At 40.4% G+C, this 23,971-nt stretch overlaps 1 protein-coding gene across 1 annotated transcript in view; it reads left to right on the top strand.

Annotated features, from left to right (window-relative positions):
• The first annotated feature begins 13,513 nt into the window (after positions 1-13,513).
• The window catches only part of DYNC1LI1 (dynein cytoplasmic 1 light intermediate chain 1), a 43,432-nt gene continuing 32,974 nt past the window's right edge, over positions 13,514-23,971 (top strand). Inside the window, exons 1-2 of the mRNA XM_049629901.1 lie at positions 13,514-13,756; positions 13,961-14,034. Of these exons, the coding sequence (XP_049485858.1) occupies positions 13,611-13,756; positions 13,961-14,034 (220 nt within the window). The 5' untranslated portion in view covers positions 13,514-13,610. The remainder of the gene's footprint in view (positions 13,757-13,960; positions 14,035-23,971) is intronic.

Below are 23,971 nucleotides of genomic sequence, written 5' to 3'. Positions count from 1 at the left end.
GTGTAGAGAGCCCTGAGGAAATGAATCTAATAATGGAATGTTGCCCTTATGACAAGCCATTAAGGAGATGATTTGAGGGTGATATTTTTTCTCATGATCACAAACACTCTAAATGAAAGCCAAAGAATTAGCAAACTGAAAACTAGAAGTAATTTTGTTGGGGGGTCGGGGGGAGGAGTGAATCCTGTCTTTTGATGGCGTGTGAAGAACACGAGTTGGGTCAATGAAAACCCAAATGCCACTTAGGAGCTTTCCCATTCTAAAAGGGTGAGGTAAGTTGGATTAAATTCTCCTTGTGGAGGCTGGGCAGTCCTTCTCCAGGATTTCAGGCTCCACCTCCTCATGCTTGTTTGGATCTTGGCTCAGTGGTTGTAAGGCAGCTTCATCATCCCTGCATCATGTCTACATATAAAACACCACTTCTTTAGAAGTTCCCACAAAAATATCAATGAGACCAAGCACGTGATTGTTTCATTTTTACTAAAAGCATGTTAAGACACAGAGAAAGTGGGGGTGCCTGGCTGGCTCAGTCGGAAGAGCTGGTGACTCTTGATCTTGGGATTGTGAGTTCAAGCCCCACACTGGGTGTAGAGATTACTTAAATAAACTTTAAAAAAAAAAAAAAAAAGAGGGGCGCCTGGGTGGCTCAGTTGATTGAGCTTCCGACTTTGGCTCAGGTCATGATCTCGCAGTTCGTGAGTTCAAGCTCCACATCGTGTTCTGTGCTGACAGCTCAGAGCCTGGAGCTTCAGATTCTGTTTCTCCCTCTCTTTCTGCCCTTCCCCCCACTCATGCTCTGTGTGTGTGTGTGTGTGTGTGTGTGTGTGTGTGTGCGTGTCTCTCTCTCAAAAATAAACATTAAAAATTTAAAAAAAAAGACACAGAGGAAGGGATCATATCACAGACTACACAGCCATCTGTCATCTCATGAGGTCCCAACCAGTTCCGCAGGTCACACTTTTTTCAAAAATACTTACACCCTCTATGGGGGCTTTTGGTGGGCAGTCCCCCAGGTCTGGCTGCTTCTCTCAAATGAAAAAGCCACCAACCCATCTGTTCCTCTAGCTTTCAGCAAGTCTTTCCCCTAGAATTCTGATAAATTTTTGGATTTATGTTGTTACAGTAAAAAATATTAAGAAAAACAGTGAGCTAAAATAACCTGATTTCCCACAAGAAAATCTATAAGGTATTGGAATGAATAAAAGAGTACAGCAAAATTGGTAGATATAGGCTCAATACTTAAAGACCAATAGCATGCCCCCGCATATATACATAATCTTATTATTACACTAATAATCATAAATAAATGAATCAACATATATTTACAAAGATGCCATTTAGCCTATTTGCAAAAACTATAGGGCATCTAGTGATAATTGTAACAGAAGATGTTTAATAGAACAACCTAACTATTCCTCTGAGGGATAGTGAGTTAATTAATAAAGTGTGGTTTATTCATACAGAATTCTATATTGCAATTAAAATGAATGATCCAATGGCACACCTGGGTGGCTCAGTTGGTTAAGCATCAGACTTCAGCTCAGGTCATGATCTCGTGGTTTGTGAGTTTGAGCCCCATGTCGGGCTCTGTACTGACAGCTCAGAGCCTGGAGCCTGCTTTGGGTTCTATGTCTCCCTTTTTCTTTGTTCCTCTACACTCGCACTCTGTCTCTCTCTCAAAAATAAACAAACATTAAAAAATTAGAAAACAAATAAATAAATGATTCAAAACCCACCTATACGTCTACATGGCTCCATCTTGAAAATATAACACTGAGTGAAAAAAGTGATTTGCAAAATTTACACATTGTATAATTCATGTAAAAATTTAAAACACACAGAACAATTGACTGTATGAATAGATATCTGTATGAGAATTAAGTTCACCTATTTTTAAGACAAAAACCGATGAAGAAAAGATCGGAAAAGTATGGGAGTAGCATGGGCTTTCTTTAAAAAATTCTAAGAGGATTGTATACCTTATATTTATACCATATGTCAAATATATTCAAGGAAAGAAAATTCTAAGAGGTGAAAACTTTCTGTGGTGCTATTACATTACTTTTATATCATGTATATATTGTATTACTAATACATACTGATATGTTACTAGATATATTTTATCTTTTGATATTTATATACTTGAAATATTTTATAATTAGAAATTAAAATGGAAATTTCATATGGGTTCAAAAAAGATTTCAATGAGATAACATTGAAAAGATGTTCATCTTCTTTAATAACTTTATTTTTACTCTTATCATGCGTATTTTTAAATTTCCAAATCAAAAGAGAAAGAAAGTTTGGCCCTTAGCAGAAGTTAGAGAGGCTAACCAAATGTTGTAAAATAAGAGATTAAACTCTTTGACTGAAATTTTATCACCATAGCAGATTAGATGTGCAATAACTTGCCTGTATTTTGAGAGGTTTTTAGGTAATCATGAGACAGGGCAAGTCCCTAATACCCAACCCAGCCCCTGAGTTTTCATATCTAGTGGCTGAACTGTGAAGTCCCTTCCAGTTTTAAAGTTTTTGAGATCTTTGTGAGAGCCTTGACCTCAGACCAGCTTATCAGGAGTGCCCTGCTCCTGGCTACAGTGAAAAGCAGCATCTCTCTCTCTCTCTCTCTTTCTCTCTCTGTCAGCTAGAAAGAATTAAGCAGGGAAGCCTCAGAATACAGAGGACAATGTGGAGCAGAAATCAATACCTACACTTGGCAAACCAATTAGGACCCAGTGGGAGACCTGAGAGGAGGGCTACTGACTGAGAAGGTCAGTCCAGCAGGTAAGACAATGATTGTTCTGCCCCCTTTGACAATAGCAATGGTTAGGGAACAAGTGTATTTACTTTGTTCTTAAGTGTGGGGCTATGTATATCTCACTGCTTGTTGTAAAAATTGTATGGCAATTTAAATATAAATTTAATAGCTGCATTTTTGTTTGAAATGATTATTATAGTGAAACTATGGTTGTTGGTTTTTTTTTAAGAAAAAGAACCATTATTTTTTAAAGATATATATTGAAATATTTGTGGATGAAATAATGCCACGTCTTGGATTCCTTTAAAATAATTCAGAGACGGAGGAAGAGGGTGAGAGTCAAACTAAGACTGGCCATGTGCTGATAACTACTGAAGCTTAGAGATGGGTATGTGGGGTCCATTAAACATCTCTATTGTGATACATGTTTTTAATTTTCCATACTAAAAAAAGTAAAAGTCGCACTAGTAAGATCCAATGCTTCATGAGCTAGCATCTTTTCTGAGTTACCTACACTTGCAGAAATTCTACTCACTGTGACTTTATTTTTTTATTTTTAAAGATTTTATTTTTGAGCAATCTCTACACCCAACATGGGGCTCAAACTCACAACTCCAAGAAGAGTTGCATGCTGAACCAGCTAGGCGTCCCCACCTCCTGTGAGGTTAGGCCCACTACTTGCCTGGGGCATTTTCCCAATCGGTTCCCACAACATCTGGTATGAATTGACTTGCTTGGCATACAATGACAAACTTTTAAAACAATGTTGAAGTTGATTTCATAATAAGAGAATTCTAATAAGTTTTTAAAGAAAATTGGAATTTTCAGCTCTTTCGGGAAGGGAAACGGTCAGTCTCCCATACTGGAGGGACCAAGAAAGCATTTTTCATTTTTTATGAACTGAATTGAGATTTGTGAAGTGCCTGCAATATTTTGTACTTAATGAAAATTTATTTAATTAGAAATGCATATTATTATTTCCATGTCAGAGACAAGGAAGCTTGACCTTGCCAAGGTCATACTGCTAACATGTATGCAGCCAGGATTCCAGTCCATAACTGGATAAATCCAAAGCCTATGTTCTTTCCACTGCATACCCTTGGTTTGTGGTCCAGCAGTACAGATACCAACCTGGAAGCTTGTTAGAGATGCAGACTCACAGGCGCCACCCCAGGCTTACTAAACCAGAATCTGCATTTTAACAAGGCTACTGGGGAAGTGGGGAACACTTAAACCATTTGAACACTGAGGAACTCTGTTCTACAGAACACCTTATAAATATGTCTCAAATAAGAGTAAATATTCCTGCTAACACATATAGAGTCCTCACTATATGTCAGATTTTATTTACTTTTTTGACAATTCTATTAGACTTGAGCAAACTAAGGCTTCAACGTTTAAACAACTTCAAGGACACACAGTAAGTGGTAGAGTTGAGATCAGAACTGAAATTGGTCTGTTTCTGGTGCCTGGACTATAACCCATTTCACATTTGCCTCACTCTAAACACAGAATCCAAACATTTTATTTCATCTAAATGATGTGAATTAGGTGTCTATATCACTCAGTTTATCATTAACATTGTTTAATCTACTACTTAGGCTTGATGATATGGACAGAGTCTAAAATGTCAGAATCAGTACGATATTGCTGCTATTTAAAATTTTAAACCATGGGCACCTGGGTGACTCGGTTAACTCTCCGACTTTGGCTCAGGTCATGATCTCACGGCTACATGAGTTCAAGCCCCACATCAGGGGCTCTCAGCACAGAGCCTTCTTTGGATCCTCTCTCTGTCCCTCCCTCGTTCGCACTCTCACTCTCTCTCTCAGAAAAATAAACATTTTTTAAAAATTAGAATTTTATTTTTTTAATTATTTTAATGTTTATTTTTGAGAGAGCATGAGCGGGGGAGGGGCAGAGAGAGAGGGAGACACAGAATCTAAAGCAGGCTCCATCCTGGCTCTGAGCTGTCAGTACAGAGCACCACACGGGGCTCAAATTCACAAGCCGTGAGGTTATGACCTGAGCCAAAGTCGGACGTTTAACTGACTGAGCCACCCAGGCACCCCTCAAAAAATTAAAATTTTAAACCATGAGATCATATGGTTAATACAGTTTCTAGTCTAGAGCTAGTATATAAAAAATAATATATGTGTGTTTATGTGTGTTTATATATATAAACACATTAACACGTATAAAAATATGCATATAAACAAAGATACATAAACACACACATACATAGATATGTATATCTATTTACATATATCAAGGTGCAAATTCCAGTGGGTTATCTGGCTATTCCTCATTTACCAATGGATGAACTGAAATATAAGATGAGGTTCACCTAAATTTACTGAGGAAAGATCAGAAAGGACATTCTGCTTCTTGATTTCACTTTTACATTACTAGGCAACTCTATGTTTTCCAGTAGTAAAAAGTTAAGGATCACTAGACTCTCCTTAAACAACTCTTTGATCTTATAGAGTGTCAAATAACTGATTCATTTTGCTTAAAAGAAACTTCCCACTGGGCAATTCTTTGATCTTCTGCCATCTGCAGAAAAAAGAAACATATATAATGCTTTTGTTGGTACAGACTATAATAGGTTATACTTCTGGGCTTACTTTTAGTAAAAGCACCAAGAAAGTATAATTAGTTCTAGACTAAAGCAGACTAAATTGTTATGAATATGATACCACCTGCAGTTACAAAAGGCAGCATATTTCTAAAAATACCAGGGAGTTTCATATTTTTTCCATTTTGTCTCATGTAGAGCACCAAAGCAGAAAAACTTAATGATCTTTATTGTCTCATGTTTGCAGATCTCAATCTATGAAATCAGTTACTAGATATCTTCTCCTGTAGGAAGTAAGGAGGGTGGCAGAGTGTAACACTGGAAACCTAAGAAGTGACATTAAAATCACTACTTTTTTAAAAAAAAAGGTAATGGAATTGAACTTCAGAGTATTAGAGTATTTAATCACAAGGAAATGCAATCTTCCAAAAATATATGTAATAAATATCCAACTAACTATAATCAGTGAACCTCCCTTCTTCTCAGTGGTAAAGAACAGATTAAAACCACAATGGCAACTAAGCATTCTAAAAATCCTATCTATTATGTATTTTAAAATGTATAAGCAGTGAATTACATTTCACTGTAATTGAATTACATTCAATTACATTGAGTTTGAAATGAAAAGCCAATTTTAACTATCACCTCACCCTGGAATTTAAAACATATTCAGGAGGTATTCTTTTTCAATGATAAATTTCTAAGCAAATGAAAAATTTTTTCTCTATAAAATTTAATCCTAAAGTATGCTTGTACACAAACACATACATTTGCATACACAGTATTTATTGTTTAAAGGGATGTGGGTTTCACTTGAGACCTAGAAATAGAGGAGATTCCCTTTCTAGTGTTTTCTATGAAGGAAAAACAAAAATGCCAAGAGAGTCTATTTCTCCTGTCAGGTATTTATTTCCCCAACCATTTCTTTATGAAGTTCTGTGAGGGCTGACCTGATAAAATCGTAGGTAGGAGGGAGGTTAGGTCTGTAATTCAAGGGACTGGTGACCAAAAAATGAATTAGATACCCATCATTTCATTCATTCTATGCAGGAACATAGAATGAGATAAACATGACTCAAAGAAAAGCAAAACTAAGCAACACTGGGCATCTGTTTTCCCTCTAATTGGATCCCTGGATCCCCTACTGGGAGAGAGCGTAAGCAAGGGCTCTGCCAGTTCTAATATTACCATTTTGTTAACTAAAAAATAAATAAATAAATAAATAAATAAATAAATAAAATATATATATATGTACACACACACAGAGAGAGAGAAAGAGAGAGAGAGAGAGAGAGAGAGAGAGAGAGAGGGAGAGAGAGAGAGAGATGGATGGGGACTATTTAATCCCTGAAGCTCTTTCCAACACTATTTTATTATTTGAGTTGCTGACAGAGTCAAACTTCAAGAGTCCACTCATCTTGCTTCTTTCTTTCTTTTTCTTTTTTTCTTTTCGCTTTTTAGCTGGCATTTCTATCAACTGTGATTACCAAGATTTGGCACAGCGGGTGAAGCCAGTCTTATTTGAAAATCTGTTGAAGGCAGTCCGTGGGAGCTGGTACAGTAGGAAGCAACTCAAGGGGTGACTGCCTTGTCCCAGTTCTCAAACACAGAGGAAGGCATCCCCAACAAAAAGAGGAAGTGACCTGTATCACCTCACCTCAGCCCCACAGAAGGCTCCTCTCCCAAACTGCTTTTCTGCAGAGCTCTAGCGCCTGCCAAATGACCTTTTCTTGAGATAAAGAAATACCCAACTGTAGCCTTTAAGAAGCTGATGGGTGAGTGGGAGATGATGGTCAACAGAGAAAGAAGAGAGACATGTAGCTCCCAGGAGACAGAAAGTTGGAGAAAGGAAGAGCTGTCTCTCTTCTGGGTAGTGTTCCATTTCCCACTTCCAGACCCCAAGGCTCAGCTGAATTAGAAACCAGACTAAAGAAGACATTTGTGGTACACCTTGGGGCATCCCAGTAGGACTAAGCACTTCCTCATATAATAGCAGGGTACTGTTAGTAATGAACTTAAGTCCAGAACCTCTAAGAAAAGGTAAATCTGTATTCACATAATCTGTTAAAGCAAGAGAATACATAATACATTTGAGAAAGCTTTATATCAAAAAATAATTAAAATATTGTAAAAGGGAGGTCCTGCTTTTAAGTATTGCAGTGCAGAATTTTTTGTACCCTCTTCACACACACAAACACTACATCCTCCTCCTCCTCCTGAAATTTTAGAACCCTGGTGACAAGGAGTAAATCTTCTCATTTATTCATACTTTCAACAAATAACAAGAAAACATTATACCCTCTAAGAAGGTAATGAGTGTTATGGTAAACAGAAAGGGAAGTAAGGTCAGAAGACTCAGAAATGGCAGGGTTCCGGTTGCAGTGTTAAACAGGGAGATCAGGGTAGACCTCATCAAGAAGCTGAGACCTGAGCAGAGACTTGCAGGAGTGGGAGTCAGCCAAGTGGCTGTCTGGGGGAAGATACTGACTTGGTTGCTCCTCACCTCCTTCAAGGCAGAGGAAACAGCTAAAGCAAAATGATAAACAATATGTTTATGGACAGCAGGGGGACCGATGTGGCTAGATGAGAGAAATCAAGAGAGGGAGTGGAGCAGAAAAGTTGAGAGAGGCAGTAGGGGCCAGGTCCTGTACAACCACATGGGTCATTGTAAGGATCTTGGCTTTTATGAGGAGCTACTAATGGGGTTTTGAGTGGAGAAGTGACATGATCTGGCTTATATTTTTTAAACTTTTTTTTTTAATGTTTATTTTTGAGAGAAAGAGAGACAGAGTGTGAGCAGGGGAGGGGCAGAGAGAGAGGGAAACACAGAATCCAAAGCAGGCTCCAGGCTTGGAGCTGTCAGCACAGAGCCCGATGTGGAGCTTGAACCCACAAACTGTGAGATCATGACCTGAGCTGAAGTCAGATGCTTAACTGACTAGCCACACAGGTGGCCCTGATCTAGCTTAAATTTTTAAAGGATCCCTCTAGCTGCCATGTTGAAGAGCTTTTTATAGTAATTTAGGCAAAAGATGATAGCTCAGCCCAAGGTGGTATCAGTAGATGAGTGATAAGAAGTTTGATTGTGGGTATATTTGGAAGGTAGAGACTACAGGATTCCTAATGAATTCAATGTGGGGTGTGTGAGAAATAGAGAAGTCAAGAAAGATTGGGCAAAAAGGAATTGCTACCCTGTGGGAAGTCCTTGGGTTGAGGAACTTCTTCCAGGGTAGGTCAGAAATTCAGCTTGGGGGGGCGCCTGGATGGCTCAGTCAGTTAAGTGTCCAAGTCTTGATTTCAGCTTAGGGCATGATCTCATAGTTTGTGAGATAGAGCCCCAAGTCAGGCTGTGGGCAGAGCCTGCTTAGGATTCTCTATCTCTGTCTGTCTCTCTCTCCCTTTTTCTCTTTGCCCCTCCCCCGCTCTTGCTTTCCCTCTCTTTCTCTCTCTCAAAATAAACTTTAAAGAGGTGCCTTGGTGGCTCAGTCGGTTAAGCTCCCAACTTCAGCTCAGGTCATGATCTCACAGCTCATGGTTTAAGCCCTGAGATCAGAGCCTAGAGCTTGTTTCGAATTCTGTGTCTCCATCTTTCTCTGTCCCTCTCCAAATCACGCTCTGTCTCTGTCTCTCTCTCTCAAAAATAAACTTTAAAAATTGTTTTAAAAATCTTAAAAAAAAATTGCTCAGCTTGGAACATGTTGAGTTTGAAATATGCTATTAGATATCCAAGTGAAGATGTGGAATAAGCAGTTGGATGTATTAGTCTGGAGTTCCACATGGAGGCTCTGGGCTAGAGAGACAAATTTGGGAGTTTTTATCATACATTTGAATATTAAAGTACATAAAGAATTAAAGTAAAGTATCATACATTTGAGAATTATCATACATTTGAGACTGGATGAGGTCACCAAAATTAGAGAAGAGGAACAAAGACTGAGCCCTGCAGTCCTTCAACATTAAGTGGTGGAAATGAGGAAATGGTGAAGACTGAGAAGGAGCAGTTAGTGAGGCAGGGAAAGAACAAGGAGAACATGGTGACCTGGAAGCCATGTGAAGACAGATATCCACACGGAGTGACCAACTGTATCATGTGCTGCTGATGGGTTAAGAAAAACAAGGACAGAGATCTGGATTTAGCAAAAAGGAGGTAGAAGAGCAGTCTTTGTGGAGTCAGAGGGGCAAAAGTCTAATTAAGGTGGGTTATAAGGGCAAAGGGGAGGAGGAATTAAAAACACCAAATAGAGACAACTATTTGAAAGAATTTTTCTGTTAAAGAGAAGAAATAAATACAGCAGCAGCTGGTGAAGAAGTAGGGTTAAAAGAGATTTCTTTCTTTTTTTTTTTTTTAAAGTTTATATATTTGAGAGAAAGAGAGGGAGAGGGAGAGGGTGAGAGAGTAGGGGAGGGGCAGAGAGAGAGGGACAGAGAGAATCTGCACTGTTAGCATGGAGCCTGACTCAGTCTCTAACTCACAAACCATGAGATCATGACGTGGGCCCATATCAAGAGTTGGATGCTTAACTGACTGAGCCACCCAGGTGTACCTCTTTTCTTTCTTTTTCTTTTTTTCTTTCTTTCTTTCTTTCTTTCTTTCTTTCTTTCTTTCTTTCTTTTAGAATGGAATAATGTTAATGAAATGATCCAGTGGAGATCAAAAATGATTATATAGAGAAAGAGGGGACAATTGTTGGATCAATGTCCTAGAGTTGAGAAGAGATGGAATCTAGTATGCAAGTGTTTTAGTGTAAGAATATGAATTTTCTTCCTATGATAATTGGCAGGAAAATTGATATGAAAGTGCAGATAGTGGATGGAGGTGCAAATGTGTTAGTGGAAATCTAGAGGCTTCCAAAGAACACATAACAAAAGGGGGGTGGGGAGCAAAGAACACATAACAAAAGATAAGGAATAAGAATAGCTTTGAATTGCCCAGTGGCAACATTAGAATCTAGCCGACTGGGTGGCTCAATTGGTTAAGGGTCCGACTTTGGGTCAGGTCATGTTCTCATGGCTTATGAGTTCCAGCCCCAAGTTGGGCTCTGTGTTGACAGCTCAGAGCCTGGAGCTTGCTTTGGATTCGGTATCTCCCTCTCTCTCTGCCCCTCCCTGACTCTCTCTGTCTCTCTCTCTCAAAAATAAATAAACATTAAAAAAAATTATAATCTAGCTGACACAGGGTCAAGGCCTTTAAAAACCTAAGGGAATATAATTAGCAACGTAAGAATTTTATACCCAGCCAAACTATCACAAAGTGAGTATAGACTAAATGCATTTTCAAACGTAAAAGGTGCGCTGGATATCTTCCATTTGTCCCTCCAGATCCACTGTCTACCCTTCTCTACCCTTCTTTGTGCTCTTGGAGTTAGACTTGCGTGGACTGCTACACTTGAATTCTCTTGTCCTACACCTTCTGGTTAGATTTGCCCAACATGAGGCATTGGCAAGATACCAGGGGGCAGAAAGAGAGAATTCAGCACTGTGTTCCTTTACTGAAGTCATAGATCTCATTGAGCAATCCCTTCCTATAGCTGCAGCTCTTTCTGGATTCTAGTCAACATTCCTTCCTCTTTTCCCTTTAGGCTTAAATCTTCCTGCTCTTGCTAGCCCCATTTTGATACTGTTCACACCTTTGCAAATAGTTCTTCTTTAAGCTTTCATTCAGCACTGCCTTAGTAATGCCATTTTTTCCCTGGCTAGACCTTGGCTGGATACACAGGTCTCCAAAAATGTACCTATACACCTTTTCTTACAAAACTAGTGAAGTTCTCTAATAAAATTAGAAGAGAACACAGGAATGCAGCAAAGGGAATCCCCAGAATAATGGCAGGAGAAGATCCCCAGATGACTGCTGTGTATCAGGCACATAGAATAATCAATTCAAATTGAAGTAGTCCAGAATATTCTTAAAGATGTCTTTAAGATGAAATTGTTTGAATACCTAATGAGAAGTTTTACACAACTGGGACAAGAATTTGAAACTGAATTATAGTTAAGGGCATAGAAATTTAAGCAAATGAAAATCCAAATATTACATGTAACAAAAAGTTGGGCAAGAAAGAAAAGTAATCATAGTACAGGAAGTAGCTCAGTTGTAAATACCATTCATGTAACAAAAATTCCAAGGGACTTCTTTCCTTTTATAGTCTTCCTTATATTACAAAGGTTCTCTATGTTTGTTATGTAGAGATTTCTATACAGGCTATTTACCATGACAGCGTCTAAAGTTGCCAGGACATTTATCCTAATGTAATTTGACCTAACCTCTTGGGACAGTGGGAAGTCAAAATCTCAGTTTATCTACCGCCAACCTGTGGGGTAAATTACTTAATTTCACGGATTCTTTACAATGTATGAGGATTGCAAACCATAACACATAGTGTGCCTGGTACATAGTATGCACTCATAAATGACCACCCTTGTCAACCATCTTAATGGGAAAATGCTGCATAGGGATATTATAAAACCACAAGAAATACAACTTTGACCTCAATATAAGTAGGTAACTGGGCATCTAGAAGTCATGGGGCATTAGAAGCCTGACACTATTATACATTTGATACTTCCCAGGTTAAGTAAATATGATATGATATGAACTGACAACTCTGTATATGAACAAAATTGAGGGGGAAAAATGCTCTGACAAGAAAAGATGACTGAGGAAGTAAAGTACAGACAATGAATCAATTCTCAGAGGGCTAAGAGAAGTATACAGCTCTTCTTTACAGCAGTGACTTTAACAACCAGTTTCCACTAGAAGTCCCTGTCCTTCCCCCTGTCCCTTACCATAGAAAGCCTAGGATCCCAAGACTGGGTTCTAGTTCCTTTCCTAACCATACAAACTAACAAAAAATGAAGAGTTTTAGCTGCCGGAGTTCACTAGGCCCATCAATTCTAGGGATTGGTCAGATATGAATGGTTTGAACAGTAAAGGAAAACATTAGTCATTAGTAATAAACATGTATCAAGCGCTCAAGATTTGTCAGTCACTGTTCTAAGCCATTTTACATGAATCATCCCGTTTGATCTTCATACGTTTTCTAGGTCCTTTTATCCCCATCTTACAGATAAGGAAACTGAGACTCAGAGAGGTTAAGGAAATGGCCTATGGTTACTGATAACCTGTCTCCAAAGCCTTCTAGGCTTCTAACTGTACTGTTAATGTAGAACAAATACAGTCTTTAGCTGTGGATTTTTTCACTAGCCTAAGAGCAACGATCAGATTGCATATCAGCAAGTGATCTTCAAATATGACAACAATAATGTACAAAGAGCTGGACTATTTTAAGCAAAGGCTCTGACAAGGTGTACCAGGACAGAGCCTTAAAACCACCAACTCTTCTGGAGGCAGGGCTCAGACATTCAAATAAATTCAGCCAGTAAAGTTATGATAGAGAGGGGGTTATTTTAGGGCTACTTTAGGTTCTTTTTCCATCTGCGTATGCCCAGTGCCAACTGTGCCTGCCATAGTAAGTGCTGAATAAACGTCTGTTGACTGGATATATGGATGACTCACCTACTGGGTCTTGTCAAATCTCACACGGAGCATCTCCTACAAAAACTTCGAGACTATTATTAAAGGAAGCCCTGTCAATACTTTTTCTGTCACGCAGCTGCTCAGGGGCTGGGAGAATCTGCTCCAGATGTGGGGTCAAGACGGAGGAACACGGCGCCACGTGAGATTGCAAAGTAGAGAGCCCAGAAATCTGGGACCGCAGTAACTCTCCGGACACGGGCTGCACAAAGCCTCTTTTGCGGCGGGGCGGCTCGTTCCCATCTTGGCACGGGGGAAGTGTCGGTGTAGGCGGGTGACCGCCGTTCAGTCTGAATCAGGGGTTGGGGGGGGGGGGGGGGACAGCAATGACAGTGCAGGAATTCCACGCCGGCTGCGGGGTTTGTAGACCCGACTGAAGAGTGGGAGGGAGCACTGCTCACCTGACACACCCCAACCGGCTGTGCTGCAGCCCACTGCTGCGGGTGGGGGGGCGGGAGACGCCTCACTACTCTGAGTTCAGAACTGGGGCTGCAGCGCAACCGCCAGCCAGGTCGCCCGCGCACGCGCATTCCTTACGCGCGCCCGCCAGTCAGCAGCGCATGCGCAGTGCGTCCTCCCTCGCTCCATCAGTCCCTGCAGGGCCCGCGGCTCCACCTCCGCAGACCCCGCCCCGCTCCCGTGTGCCGAACGCTCCATATCCGGGTTCCCGCCGCCGCCACCGCCGCCGCCGCCGCCGCCTAGCTCATTCAGCTTTGCCGGGAGTGGTGTGATTCCCGACCAAGATGGCGGCTGTGGGGCGAGTCGGCTCCTTCGGTTCCTCTCCGCCGGGATTAGCCTCCACTTACGCAGGCGGCCCCTTGGCTAACGAGCTAACATCGGGCAACGGCGGCGCCGCAGCAGGCGACGACGAGGACGGGCAGAACCTTTGGTAACGACCCCACCCTTCCCCGGGTCCCCGCTGGCACTCCCGGCCCTGCGGATACCTCGGGATCCCGTGCCCGCCGAAGCTCGGCGCCGGGCCCAGGCCACTGCGTTCTCGGGCAGCCCCCACTCAAGCGCGCCGAGGCCGGGTCGTCCCTCCCGCCGTGGGGTCCCAGCCCCCGGCCTCAGCGTGCGCCTTGCTCCCCGCTAGGTCCTGCATCCTCAGCGAGGTCTCCACCCGCTCGCGCTCCAAGCTCCCCGCAGGGAAGAACGTATTGCTGCTGGGTAAGTGTCCCCCGCCTCGCTCCGCCCCGCCTGGTCCCCACCCCGGCCCGGGTCAGGGTCCGCCCGCCCGTTCGCTCGCTTTGTGCGAACTCCCGGGCCTGGCCCCGCCCCGCCCCGCCCCGCCGCCGGACCGGTCGCTGACAGCTGGAGGAGCAGGGGAACGGGGACCCCGGCCCCGGTACCTTTGGGGACCGCCCTCCCCTGAGCCCTTCCTCCTCCCCTTCATGTGGAGGTGGCCCTGACAGTCTCCTGTGGGAAGGACAGAATGCGATATCCCATCTGAGGGATTGTAGAGGCTTGTGGTTTCCCTAGAAAAGAAGGACGGTTTTTCTTTCATAACAAAAATTAGTAGCAGGAGGCTCTTTTCAAGAGCTCCAGTGCAAATGGCATGCCATTAATAATTAATAGATGACTCTTTGTATAATTGACAGGGAAGCTAGAAATTGAGACCTGGGAATCGTGATAAATGTTCTTATTTGATTCAGCTTTTCGGGTACAATGGACGCTTATTGCAGATGCCTTTTTAATTGTCACTTATACTTCTGATATTTGTAAAAGGCGATAGAACACCTTACTATTCCAGTTCCTTCGAGCCAAATGATTGTAATAAGGAGAAATGGTCTAATGTCTCAATTCTCCTGTATTTCCTCTGCTCTCTGGAAGTTATGTATTTTGTTTCTTTACTGATTCTGAGGGTGGGCACAGAGGATATTGAGGAAGAATAAATCACTGATTCACATTTTTGCAGGCTTAGCTTCTGAGTCATTTACAGAAAACCTTTCTTTCATATTCTTTAAATGTGAGATATTGAGTCTTGGCTTATAAAATGATGGTTAAATTTTAAAACTTTGGTGTTGGTGTCTCAAGACTAGTTTTATGTACATCTAAAACAGGAAAGGAAACAAAGAAGTCAATTGCTACTTGATAGGTTCTGCTTTTAATAGAAATGTGTGGGTAGAAACAAATTATTTTTCATGAATACTGCCAATCTTGAATATATGATTCTTGATGTTCTTTAAAGTTGCATGGAGCTAGTTGAAAAATTAGTTTTTACTTTGTTTTTAATGTGATTGAAAGTACCTACTGCAGATTAACCTGGATTCAGTCACAGCCTTATAATCTTAAACAAGTTACTTGATGTCTACAGACTTCAGTTTCTTCATCTTTAAAATGGATATTATAGAAATAATAATGCCTCCCTCTTAGGGTTATGGGGAAGACTGAATGAGATAATACTTGTAAAGTGGTAGCAGCACAGTGACTTTTGTGATGGATTTCTGTCAACTGAATTAGAAGATATTTTATCAGAATTCTTTTTTTAAATATTCAATTAGTGTCCACGTAAGTGATATTTAATAGGGCAGAGATAGATTAGGTTCCAAAAGCAAAAAAAAAAAAAAAAAAATCCCCGAAAGTGTTTTAAGTTTACTAATTTAAACAAATTACTCTTAGTTACTAAACTGAAATGGATTTACTGTGACCTCATTGAAGTGGATTATTTTTAATTACTCTCAGTTAAATAAGACTTCTTTTCAAATACTGTCATTGTGAGGATAAGATTCCTGCATTTTGTTTTCATTTTGCAAGTTCCCCCTAATTATTCGTATGTGTTAGATACTATTAGATGGTTCTGTTTGTGGTGAAACAAAATTGACAGTTTTGTTCATTTTTGATGTTCCTAATTTGTGCTGAGGTTGCACCATGCTTTTCTTTTAACCCCCTTTTTAACCTGCCTTTGACACTGGATCAGTGTATGTGACCGAGTGTACTTAGAGGCCCCAGACACTTCTATCCTTCCATACTTAGAATAGATTAAATTTCCTTCCTTATGAGCTTAATAGTTTGTAAGGCTCTGTCTAGTATCAGGTTACAAAAGCTTGAAATTTAAATTTTTTCTTTGAGTACTATTGGAATTTTCATCAAAGTCCTTTTCAGCTCTGGAAGAGCAAATTTTTATACTGATTACATAAATAGGATTAACTTTTTAAAATACCTCTAAAGATTTCTTAAAGATATTTTACCATCACATGTTTGGCAGCATTCAGTCTGTGCTGGTGGAGGGAAGAAATGTATAAATAGGAATTGTGGTTTTCTTTGTTATGAGTTTGAGGGTGCTAGGCAGGAGGATGCTTGGCCCTCAAGTGTTTTTCATGAATTATGGCGATCTCTGGAATCCTGTATTTAAAAAAAACAAAAACTGAGACTGTAGCAAGGTTTTGCTATTCCAGAAACAACCTGAAATGGGAACAATGATCAAGGTTTATTTATCGCAATGCAAATCGCAGTTTACCTTAGCTTGCTACATGCTTTCTCCTCCCCCTGCCTATGGGAGAAAAGGATTGGGACCAGAAGTGTATACATGTCTATGAGCCATTCTCAAAGCATTTTCATATAAATAAATCTTAGTTTATCTCCTCAGTTGCCCCCTTCTTTCACCACCTCCAAATCTGAGATGTAGATGTTGTTAGCACCAATTTGTAGATGAGGTAATGAGTTTTAAAGACCTGTTAAGTGAGTTTTCCAAGGTCACACAGCTTTTAAGACCCTGTGTTCTGTGACTCTGGCATGGCTTCCCAACTTGATATAAGTCCTTGCAAGGGAGAGAGTGCCACATATTCTTCCTATTGCATAACTTTTTAAAAAGGCTATCTTTGAGTAAAAGCACTAGTAATTGTTATAAAGTAAAATCCATATATTTGTTGGATTCTAGGCTGAAGCTTCTTGAGGGACACCACTGGGCCATGACACTTGTGTTTAAGGGGTCATTTAATCTACTGAAGCCAGACCCTTAGTGAAACCCAGAAACACTGTGACATTAGTGTTTAACCATTTTCTTTCTTGAAAGATTTTGAGAATGAGCTTCAGTGAAGTTTTTAATAGTAAAGGCAGAACTTCTAGTGCATGTACTTTAAGTAGGATTTAACTTATAAATTGTCCTTTGAAAAACTGTTTTTTCCTCTTTACCCTTTATATTTAATCAACTTTTACTACAGTGATTGCAATTATATTTTAATAGCTGCTTTTTAAAGGGCACTTACTCCATATCTTGGTTACTTTCCTATGTTTTGTTAAGAAAACTCCCTAAGGAAAATAATAGTACCTAACATTATAGAGCACTTATATGTACCAGCTATGTAAAGATTGTTTCCAGAATTTGATTATCCCCTTAAAGATCAAGAAGCAAAACAGAGCTGTTAAGTAAATTGCCCTAAGGTTACACAGCCAGAGCCAACATCAAGAATCTAAATTGTGTAGCCTACCTCCAGAATCAGTATTCTTTTTCTTTCTTTTTCTTTTTTTAATGTTTATTTATTTTTGAGGGGTGGGGCAGAGAGAGAGGGAGATACAAAATCTGAAGCAGGCTCCAGGCTCTGAGCTATCAGCACAGAACCTGACATGGGGTTTGAACTCACAAGCCATGAGATCATGACCTGAGCTGAAGTCGGACACTCAACTGACTGAGCCACTCAGGTACCTCCCCCCCCCCCCCGCCTTTTTTTAAATGTTTTTATTTATTTTTGAGAGAGAGAAAAACAGTATGAGCGGGGGAGGGACAAAGAGAGATTGAGCCTCAGAATCTGAAGCAGGCTCCAGGCTCTGAGCTGTCAGTGCGCACAATGCGGGGCTTGAACTCACAAGCTGTGAGATCATGACCTGAGCCAAAGTCGGATGCTTAACCGACTGAGCCACCCAGGCTCCTCCAGAGCCAGTATTCTTAGCCTATACATTGGACTGTCTCCCTAAAAGAAAGGAGAGCTTTCTTTGTAGGAAAAGTAGGATGTTAAACAGTTTATATAAAAGAATTTTAGGTGAGGGGCGCCTGGGTGGCTCAGTCGGTTAAGCGTCCGACTTCAGCTCAGGTCACGATCTCGCGGTATGTGAGTTCGAGCCCGGCGTCGGGCTCTGGGCTGATGGCTCGGAGCCTGGAGCCTGCTTCCGATTCTGTGTCTCCCTCTCTCTCTGCCCCTCCCCCGTTCATGCTCTGTCTCTCTCTGTCTCAAAAATAAATAAACATTAAAAAAATTAAAAAAAAAAAAAGAATTTTATGTGATTCTCTGATGCATGTGTTTCACTGCAAAAAAATCTCATTGATTTAGATTAAATGAATTCATCATTTTACTAAGATACATTTGTAATCTTGGCCCCCCGGCCCAGTGCCTGGCTTATAAATAGAACATCAGTGTAACTTTATGATTTGAGGCCAACATAAATTAATGAAAACTAGTTGGCCCTTGGGTAAATCAGGTAAGCCTCATCTGTTTCATCTATAAATTAATATATTTGGATTTAGTGACCTCTGAAATCTTGTCTGATACCACATTCTGTAATTTTTTTTAATTCCAAAGCTGTGGGTTATTAAATATTTTTAGGTTTATTTTTATTTATGTATCTTGAAAGAGAATGAGAGAGAGAGAGAAAGTGAGCACAAATGGGGGAGGAGCAGAGAGAAGGAGATACAGAATCCCAAGCAGGCTCTGCCCCATCAGTGTAAAGCCCGATTCAGGGCTCACACTCAAAAACAGTGAAATGACGACCTGAGCCAAGATCAAGAGCCAGGTGCTTAATGAGTATGCCACCCAGGTGCCCCAGGTTATTAAATATTTTTAAAGAAATATTTCGAGGACTACTGCAGTTGAGCTTAAAGTATTGGGGCGCTTGGCTGACTCAGTCTGTAGAGCATGTGACTCTTGATCTCCTGTTTGTAAGTTTGAGTCCCACGTTGGGTGTGGACATTGCTTAAAATCTTAAAAAAAAAAAAAAAATTATTTTTCCTTGTAAATGTGGCTGTTTGATTCCACCCAGGGAAGAAGCCTAGAGTCTATTTTTCCCTGAAGGCGCCATTCCAGGATTGTGTGCAGCCAACAAAGCCCCACAAAATGCTGAGCATCTTCAGGAAGTATGTTTGAAACAGTCATTCTTTTCAGGAATAAAATAGCTTCTATTATGCTTGAATTATTGGTAGGAAACCTCAAGATACATGGTGGAACCAGAGATCTGTTCAGAGAAGTAACTTCTGTGTGAGGACTAAATTTGAAAATAATGAGACTATTCAGTCTGAAACTCTTAACTTGTGAGGAGCTGGGATCAAAGATCATCAAAGTTCCAGGACTTCTAGAAAACACAGATTTTTATCAGTTGGAAGTATGTTAATGCTCTTTTTAGGAATGACTGGTTATGGGAATATGATGCAAAGAGTGGAATGTTACCACGTATTGGGTACTGATATGGATGATATTGGATTAGTAATTTTTCTTTTTCTTTTTTAATTTTTTTTTAATGTTTATTTATTTCTGAGACAGAGAGAGACAGAGCATGAGTCGGGGAGGGGCAGAGAGAGAGGGGGACACAGAATCGGAAGCAGGCTCCAGGCTCTGAGCTGTCAGCACAGAGCCCGACACGGGGCTCGAACTCACAGACTGTGAGATCATGACCTGAGCCGAAGCCGGACGCTCAACCGACTGAGCCACCCAGGTGCCCCGGATTAGTAATTTTTCAAGAATTAACAAAATTATTTACTGCATGTTATGTGTTACCACTATTAAAAATATGCCAAATATAGAGTGTTTTGAGACTCCGGTGGCATATTGATATTTTACAGTAGTCAGAGTCAGCAACCTATTATGTAAAGGGCCAGATACTAAGTAATTTAGGCTTTGTGAGCTATATGGTCTCTGTTGTAACTATTCAATTCTGCCCTTATAGCCCCAAAACAGCCATAAGTAATTCATAAATAGATGAATGGGTGTGGCAGTGGTTAACAAAACTTTATTTTCAAAAACAGGCAGCAGACCAGATTTTGCCTGTATGCTGAGGTTTGTAGACTCCTGCTTTAGGGTATTATGGGCATCAGTTTTGTCAGTAAGCACAGATGCCAGTTAATAGAGGTTTCTGGCTGATGGAATATGATGTTTGGTGCGTGATAGGGGCTCAGTAAATAAATGTTGAATGAATGATGAACAGCTTTTATTTACGTATCATTGTTATTCCAGCTAGATGCATAGTCTGAACAGAGGTGTAAGAGGTGTTAAGAGGAGTTCATGTATCTCTTCCAGCGCTGAGAGAGAGCTTGAGCGCAGGTGAATAAGGGGTACAGCTTGAGTTAGGAAAAAGAAAGGACCAGTAAGTGAGTGACCATGGTCTGATCTTTTGAGGCTTTATTTTACTTAAAAAATCAGGGGTAAAAACAGATTATGTCTTCTTTCATTTGTTTGTCAAACATTATTAGAATGTGCTACGTATAAAATGCTTTGCTGAATCATTTGTGGAAAATACATAAACAGGACTCCATCCCTGCCCTCTAGGAGCTTATAAACTTCTGTGGGTAAAGACTCAAAGTGAAATAAAATATGTCAGTATGAAATAATTACTAAATAGGTTGCTTAAGATTTTGCAGGAGAGCTGATATCTGAATAAAATTTTGCTAAGAAACGGGGGGGGGGGGCGGGAAGAACACTGGGGGCTACAGACTAAGGAAGCATGTTACAGTAGCCAAAACCTAGTGGAATAGGCCAAGACAGCTCAAGTTGATGGAACCTCACCTAGAGGCACCAGGTAGAGCAGCCCCTTCTACCATTTGAAGCTGTGGGATTGTGGATAAATCACAACCTTCTGATCTGTTAACTGAGGTTTTTTTATACTTGGATTAAAAGAACTAAAAGAGGGGTGCCTGGGTGGCCCAGTTAAGTGTCTGACTTTTTTTTTTTTTTAATGTTTATTCATTTTTGAGAGAGAGAGAGAGAGAGCGCCAGGAGAGGGGGGTGAGAGAGGGAGAGAGAGAATCCCAAGGAGGCTCTGCACTGTCAATGAGGAACCCGGTGTGGAGCTCGAACTCAGGAACCGTGAGATCATGACCTGAGCCAATATCAAGAGTCAGACGCTTAACCAACTGAGCCACCCAGGAGCCTGTGTCTGATTCTTGATTTCCGCTCAGGTGATCTCAGGTTTATGGGATCAAGCCCCACATTGGGCTCTTTGCTGAGTGTGGAGCCTGCTTGAGATTCTCTCTTTCTGTCCCTCCTGTGCACTCTCTCTCCCAAATAAATAAACATTTAAAAATAAATAAAAAGAACTAAAAGAAATTATGTCTTAAAGCATTTTCTTCTCAAAATTGGAAGTCACTATTTTATTTATTTGAGAGAGCACTAGCAGGGAGAGGAACTGAGAGACGGGGAGAGAGAGAGACAGAGACAGAGAATCTTGGGTCTCAATCTCATGACCCTGGGATCATGACCTGCACCGAAATCAAGAGTTGGATGCTCACCTGACCAAGCCACCCAGGCACCCCTGGAAGTCACTATTTTAAATTATAAAGTAATACATGTTTCGTGTCCCAGTGAGAGAAAAAAATTATGAAGGTAGGAAAATAACACATGATCCTACCACCTGAAGATACCGTGTTCATTTTTTCTATATGTGTGTGTATTTGTGGGGTTTTTTGTTTTTTTAAGTACGCTCCCCGCCCAGCATAGAACCCATCGCAGGGCTTGAACTCACAACCCTGAGCTCAGGACCTGACCTGAGACCAAGAGTCAGACACTTAACCAACTGAGCCACCCAGGCGCCCCTTTATATTTGTTTTTTAAACAAATAGGCTCATATCCTACATACTGTTTTGAAAAATCAGATTTTTTAATTTATGTATTTTATGACAATAGACTTGGTTTCTCCCTTTTAGTGACTGAATAATATATTTAGCTATGCCATAATTATAATTTATGAGAGATTATTATTGTTACATCTAATTTTCTGCTTGCCCAATATTATCTTTGGGATAAATTCCTGTAAGTGGAATGGCTAGGTCAAAAGTATTTATCTTTTGAGTCTTTCTTTATATTGCCAAACAGTCTTTTTCTATTTTTATTTTTTTTTAACGACTCTTTTAGGAAAGTTGTACCATTTGACATTCTTACCATCAGTATAAGAGAGTTCTTATTTGTCTGGCACCATTGCTAACACTAAGGATTATTCATTTTAATCTTATTTGGTAGATAGGTTAAAAATTGGCATCTTAATTTAACAGCAGTTTAACTGTAGAATGTATAGCATATTTGTTGATTAAAAACTATTACTTCAGTGTGACTTTGACCTGGAGCATAGGAACTGTTAATAACCATTGGTATTAGCATTTATTGGCTGTTGTAAATGTTTATTGAATTAAGCTCAGTGGTTTTCAGTTCATGTCTAGTCAGTGTGAAAGTGAGAGAAATAATAAAGGATAAAGTCTATCAAAAAAATTTTTTTTTAATGTTTATTTGTGAGAGAGAGAGAGAGCACGCACGAGCCAGCAGGGGCAGGGGCGGGGCAGACAGAGAGGGAGACAGAACTCCAAGTAGGCTCCAGGCTTTACACTGTCAGCACGAAGCCCAATGTGGGGCTCAAACTCACAAACTGTGAGATCGTGAGAACCTGAGCTGAAATCAAGAGTCGGATGCTTAACCAACTGAGCTACCCAGGCACCCCAAATTCTACTTTTTAATGTGAATTACTGAATGCTGATATTCAAAAGTAGGACTTTGGCCAACAGATGGGATGGGAACATCGTGTGTTATGCCTGTTACTTGGGTGTTTTGCTTTATTATGTATCATGCTTACTTTTTTACAGAAGAGGGTTTTAAGCCCCAGGTTACACAGCTGAGCTAGGATTCAACTTTGGGCTTGTCTAACTTTCCACTACGCATGTACTCCTTGATATTATGTTAGAGGGATGTAGTCTTGAACAGCCATGCATAAATGTTTACTTACAACCACTGGTTCAGATGCTACAGCTGATTAACAGCATCTCCTCCCTTGCCTCAGCTGGCAAGGGTCATCCAGGTAACCTCTGAAGGCCATGCAGAAGGTAGGAGTCCAAGAGTAGTTCGGTGAAGACCCCTTATGGCTCTTGTCACCAGAGCTTTCAGACAAAATAAGATGATTTACTTTACATCATGCAAGGCCAAATTAAAAAAAAGGTTAACTTCACAATGTTGATATCTCACCTGGACAAAGAAGGAACACGGCAGGCTAGATTTCCTTCTGTTCTGATTATCATGATGCTGTAGACCATGGTGGATCCAATATAGGTGTGGAGACGTGCAGCAAAGCTCTGTGTAGAAAGCAGGTATCGGGCACATAAACTTGTGCAAAGCAAGAAGAGCAGGCACAGTGTGTCAGCCTTCCATACCAGCAGGAGAGGAGACTGGGAGGAAAGGGAGGCAGAGTACCGCTTATTTTGCCTTTTGGCATTCCTGCTTATCTTGAGTGGAGACGACTGGACGCTGCTCCAGGAACAATGGCAATGTCTGTAGTGTTCAGGAGCATTGCTGGATTCTAATTCTGCCCCTTCTTTAACACACTGCTTGATCTTTCAAATTATGCTATTTACCTTTTAGGATTACCATGTGGATTATATGAGATGATGTTTGTAAAAACACTTCAAACAGTGGCATACACTGGAAGTGTTCAAGATGGCTATTATTAACGTGTTGTGAGTACGTAAGTGTTTAGCTTTGATAGCTCATTTTCGTGTGATTCATGTTTTTATGGTATCTTTTAATACACTGTTGATGTCTTATAAAAGAACTTTATTTCTGGTGTATCACTAACCAAGAAGTAATGAAGGATAATAGTTACAGAACTTTAAATCCATCACCATAAATTTTGTCGGGTTTTACCCTCGTCTATTTAGAAGATGGGAGCAAATGGAAATACTTGACTTGTCCAGGTTTACACAACTAGTTACGGTATTGTTACAGTTAGAAATCACATCTTCTGACTCATCCCATTTCTAAGTCTGTTAATTAAATTGTCATTATAAAATTTATGGATGTTATATCTGGTGTTGAATTAGAGATCTGTTGGGGAGATAGAACAGTATTACAAGCACACCTTTACCTCTATATGTTTTGTTGGAGTTTATGGAGATTTTCTTTTTTTTTTTTTTTTTTTTTTTTTTTTT

Source organism: Panthera uncia, chromosome C2 (assembly GCF_023721935.1).
Source record: "Panthera uncia isolate 11264 chromosome C2, Puncia_PCG_1.0, whole genome shotgun sequence".
In the NCBI taxonomy this organism is placed as follows: Eukaryota; Metazoa; Chordata; class Mammalia; order Carnivora; family Felidae; genus Panthera; species Panthera uncia.
Note: the sequence above shows the minus strand (reverse complement) of the source record. Positions and strands in the feature narration are given on the sequence as shown.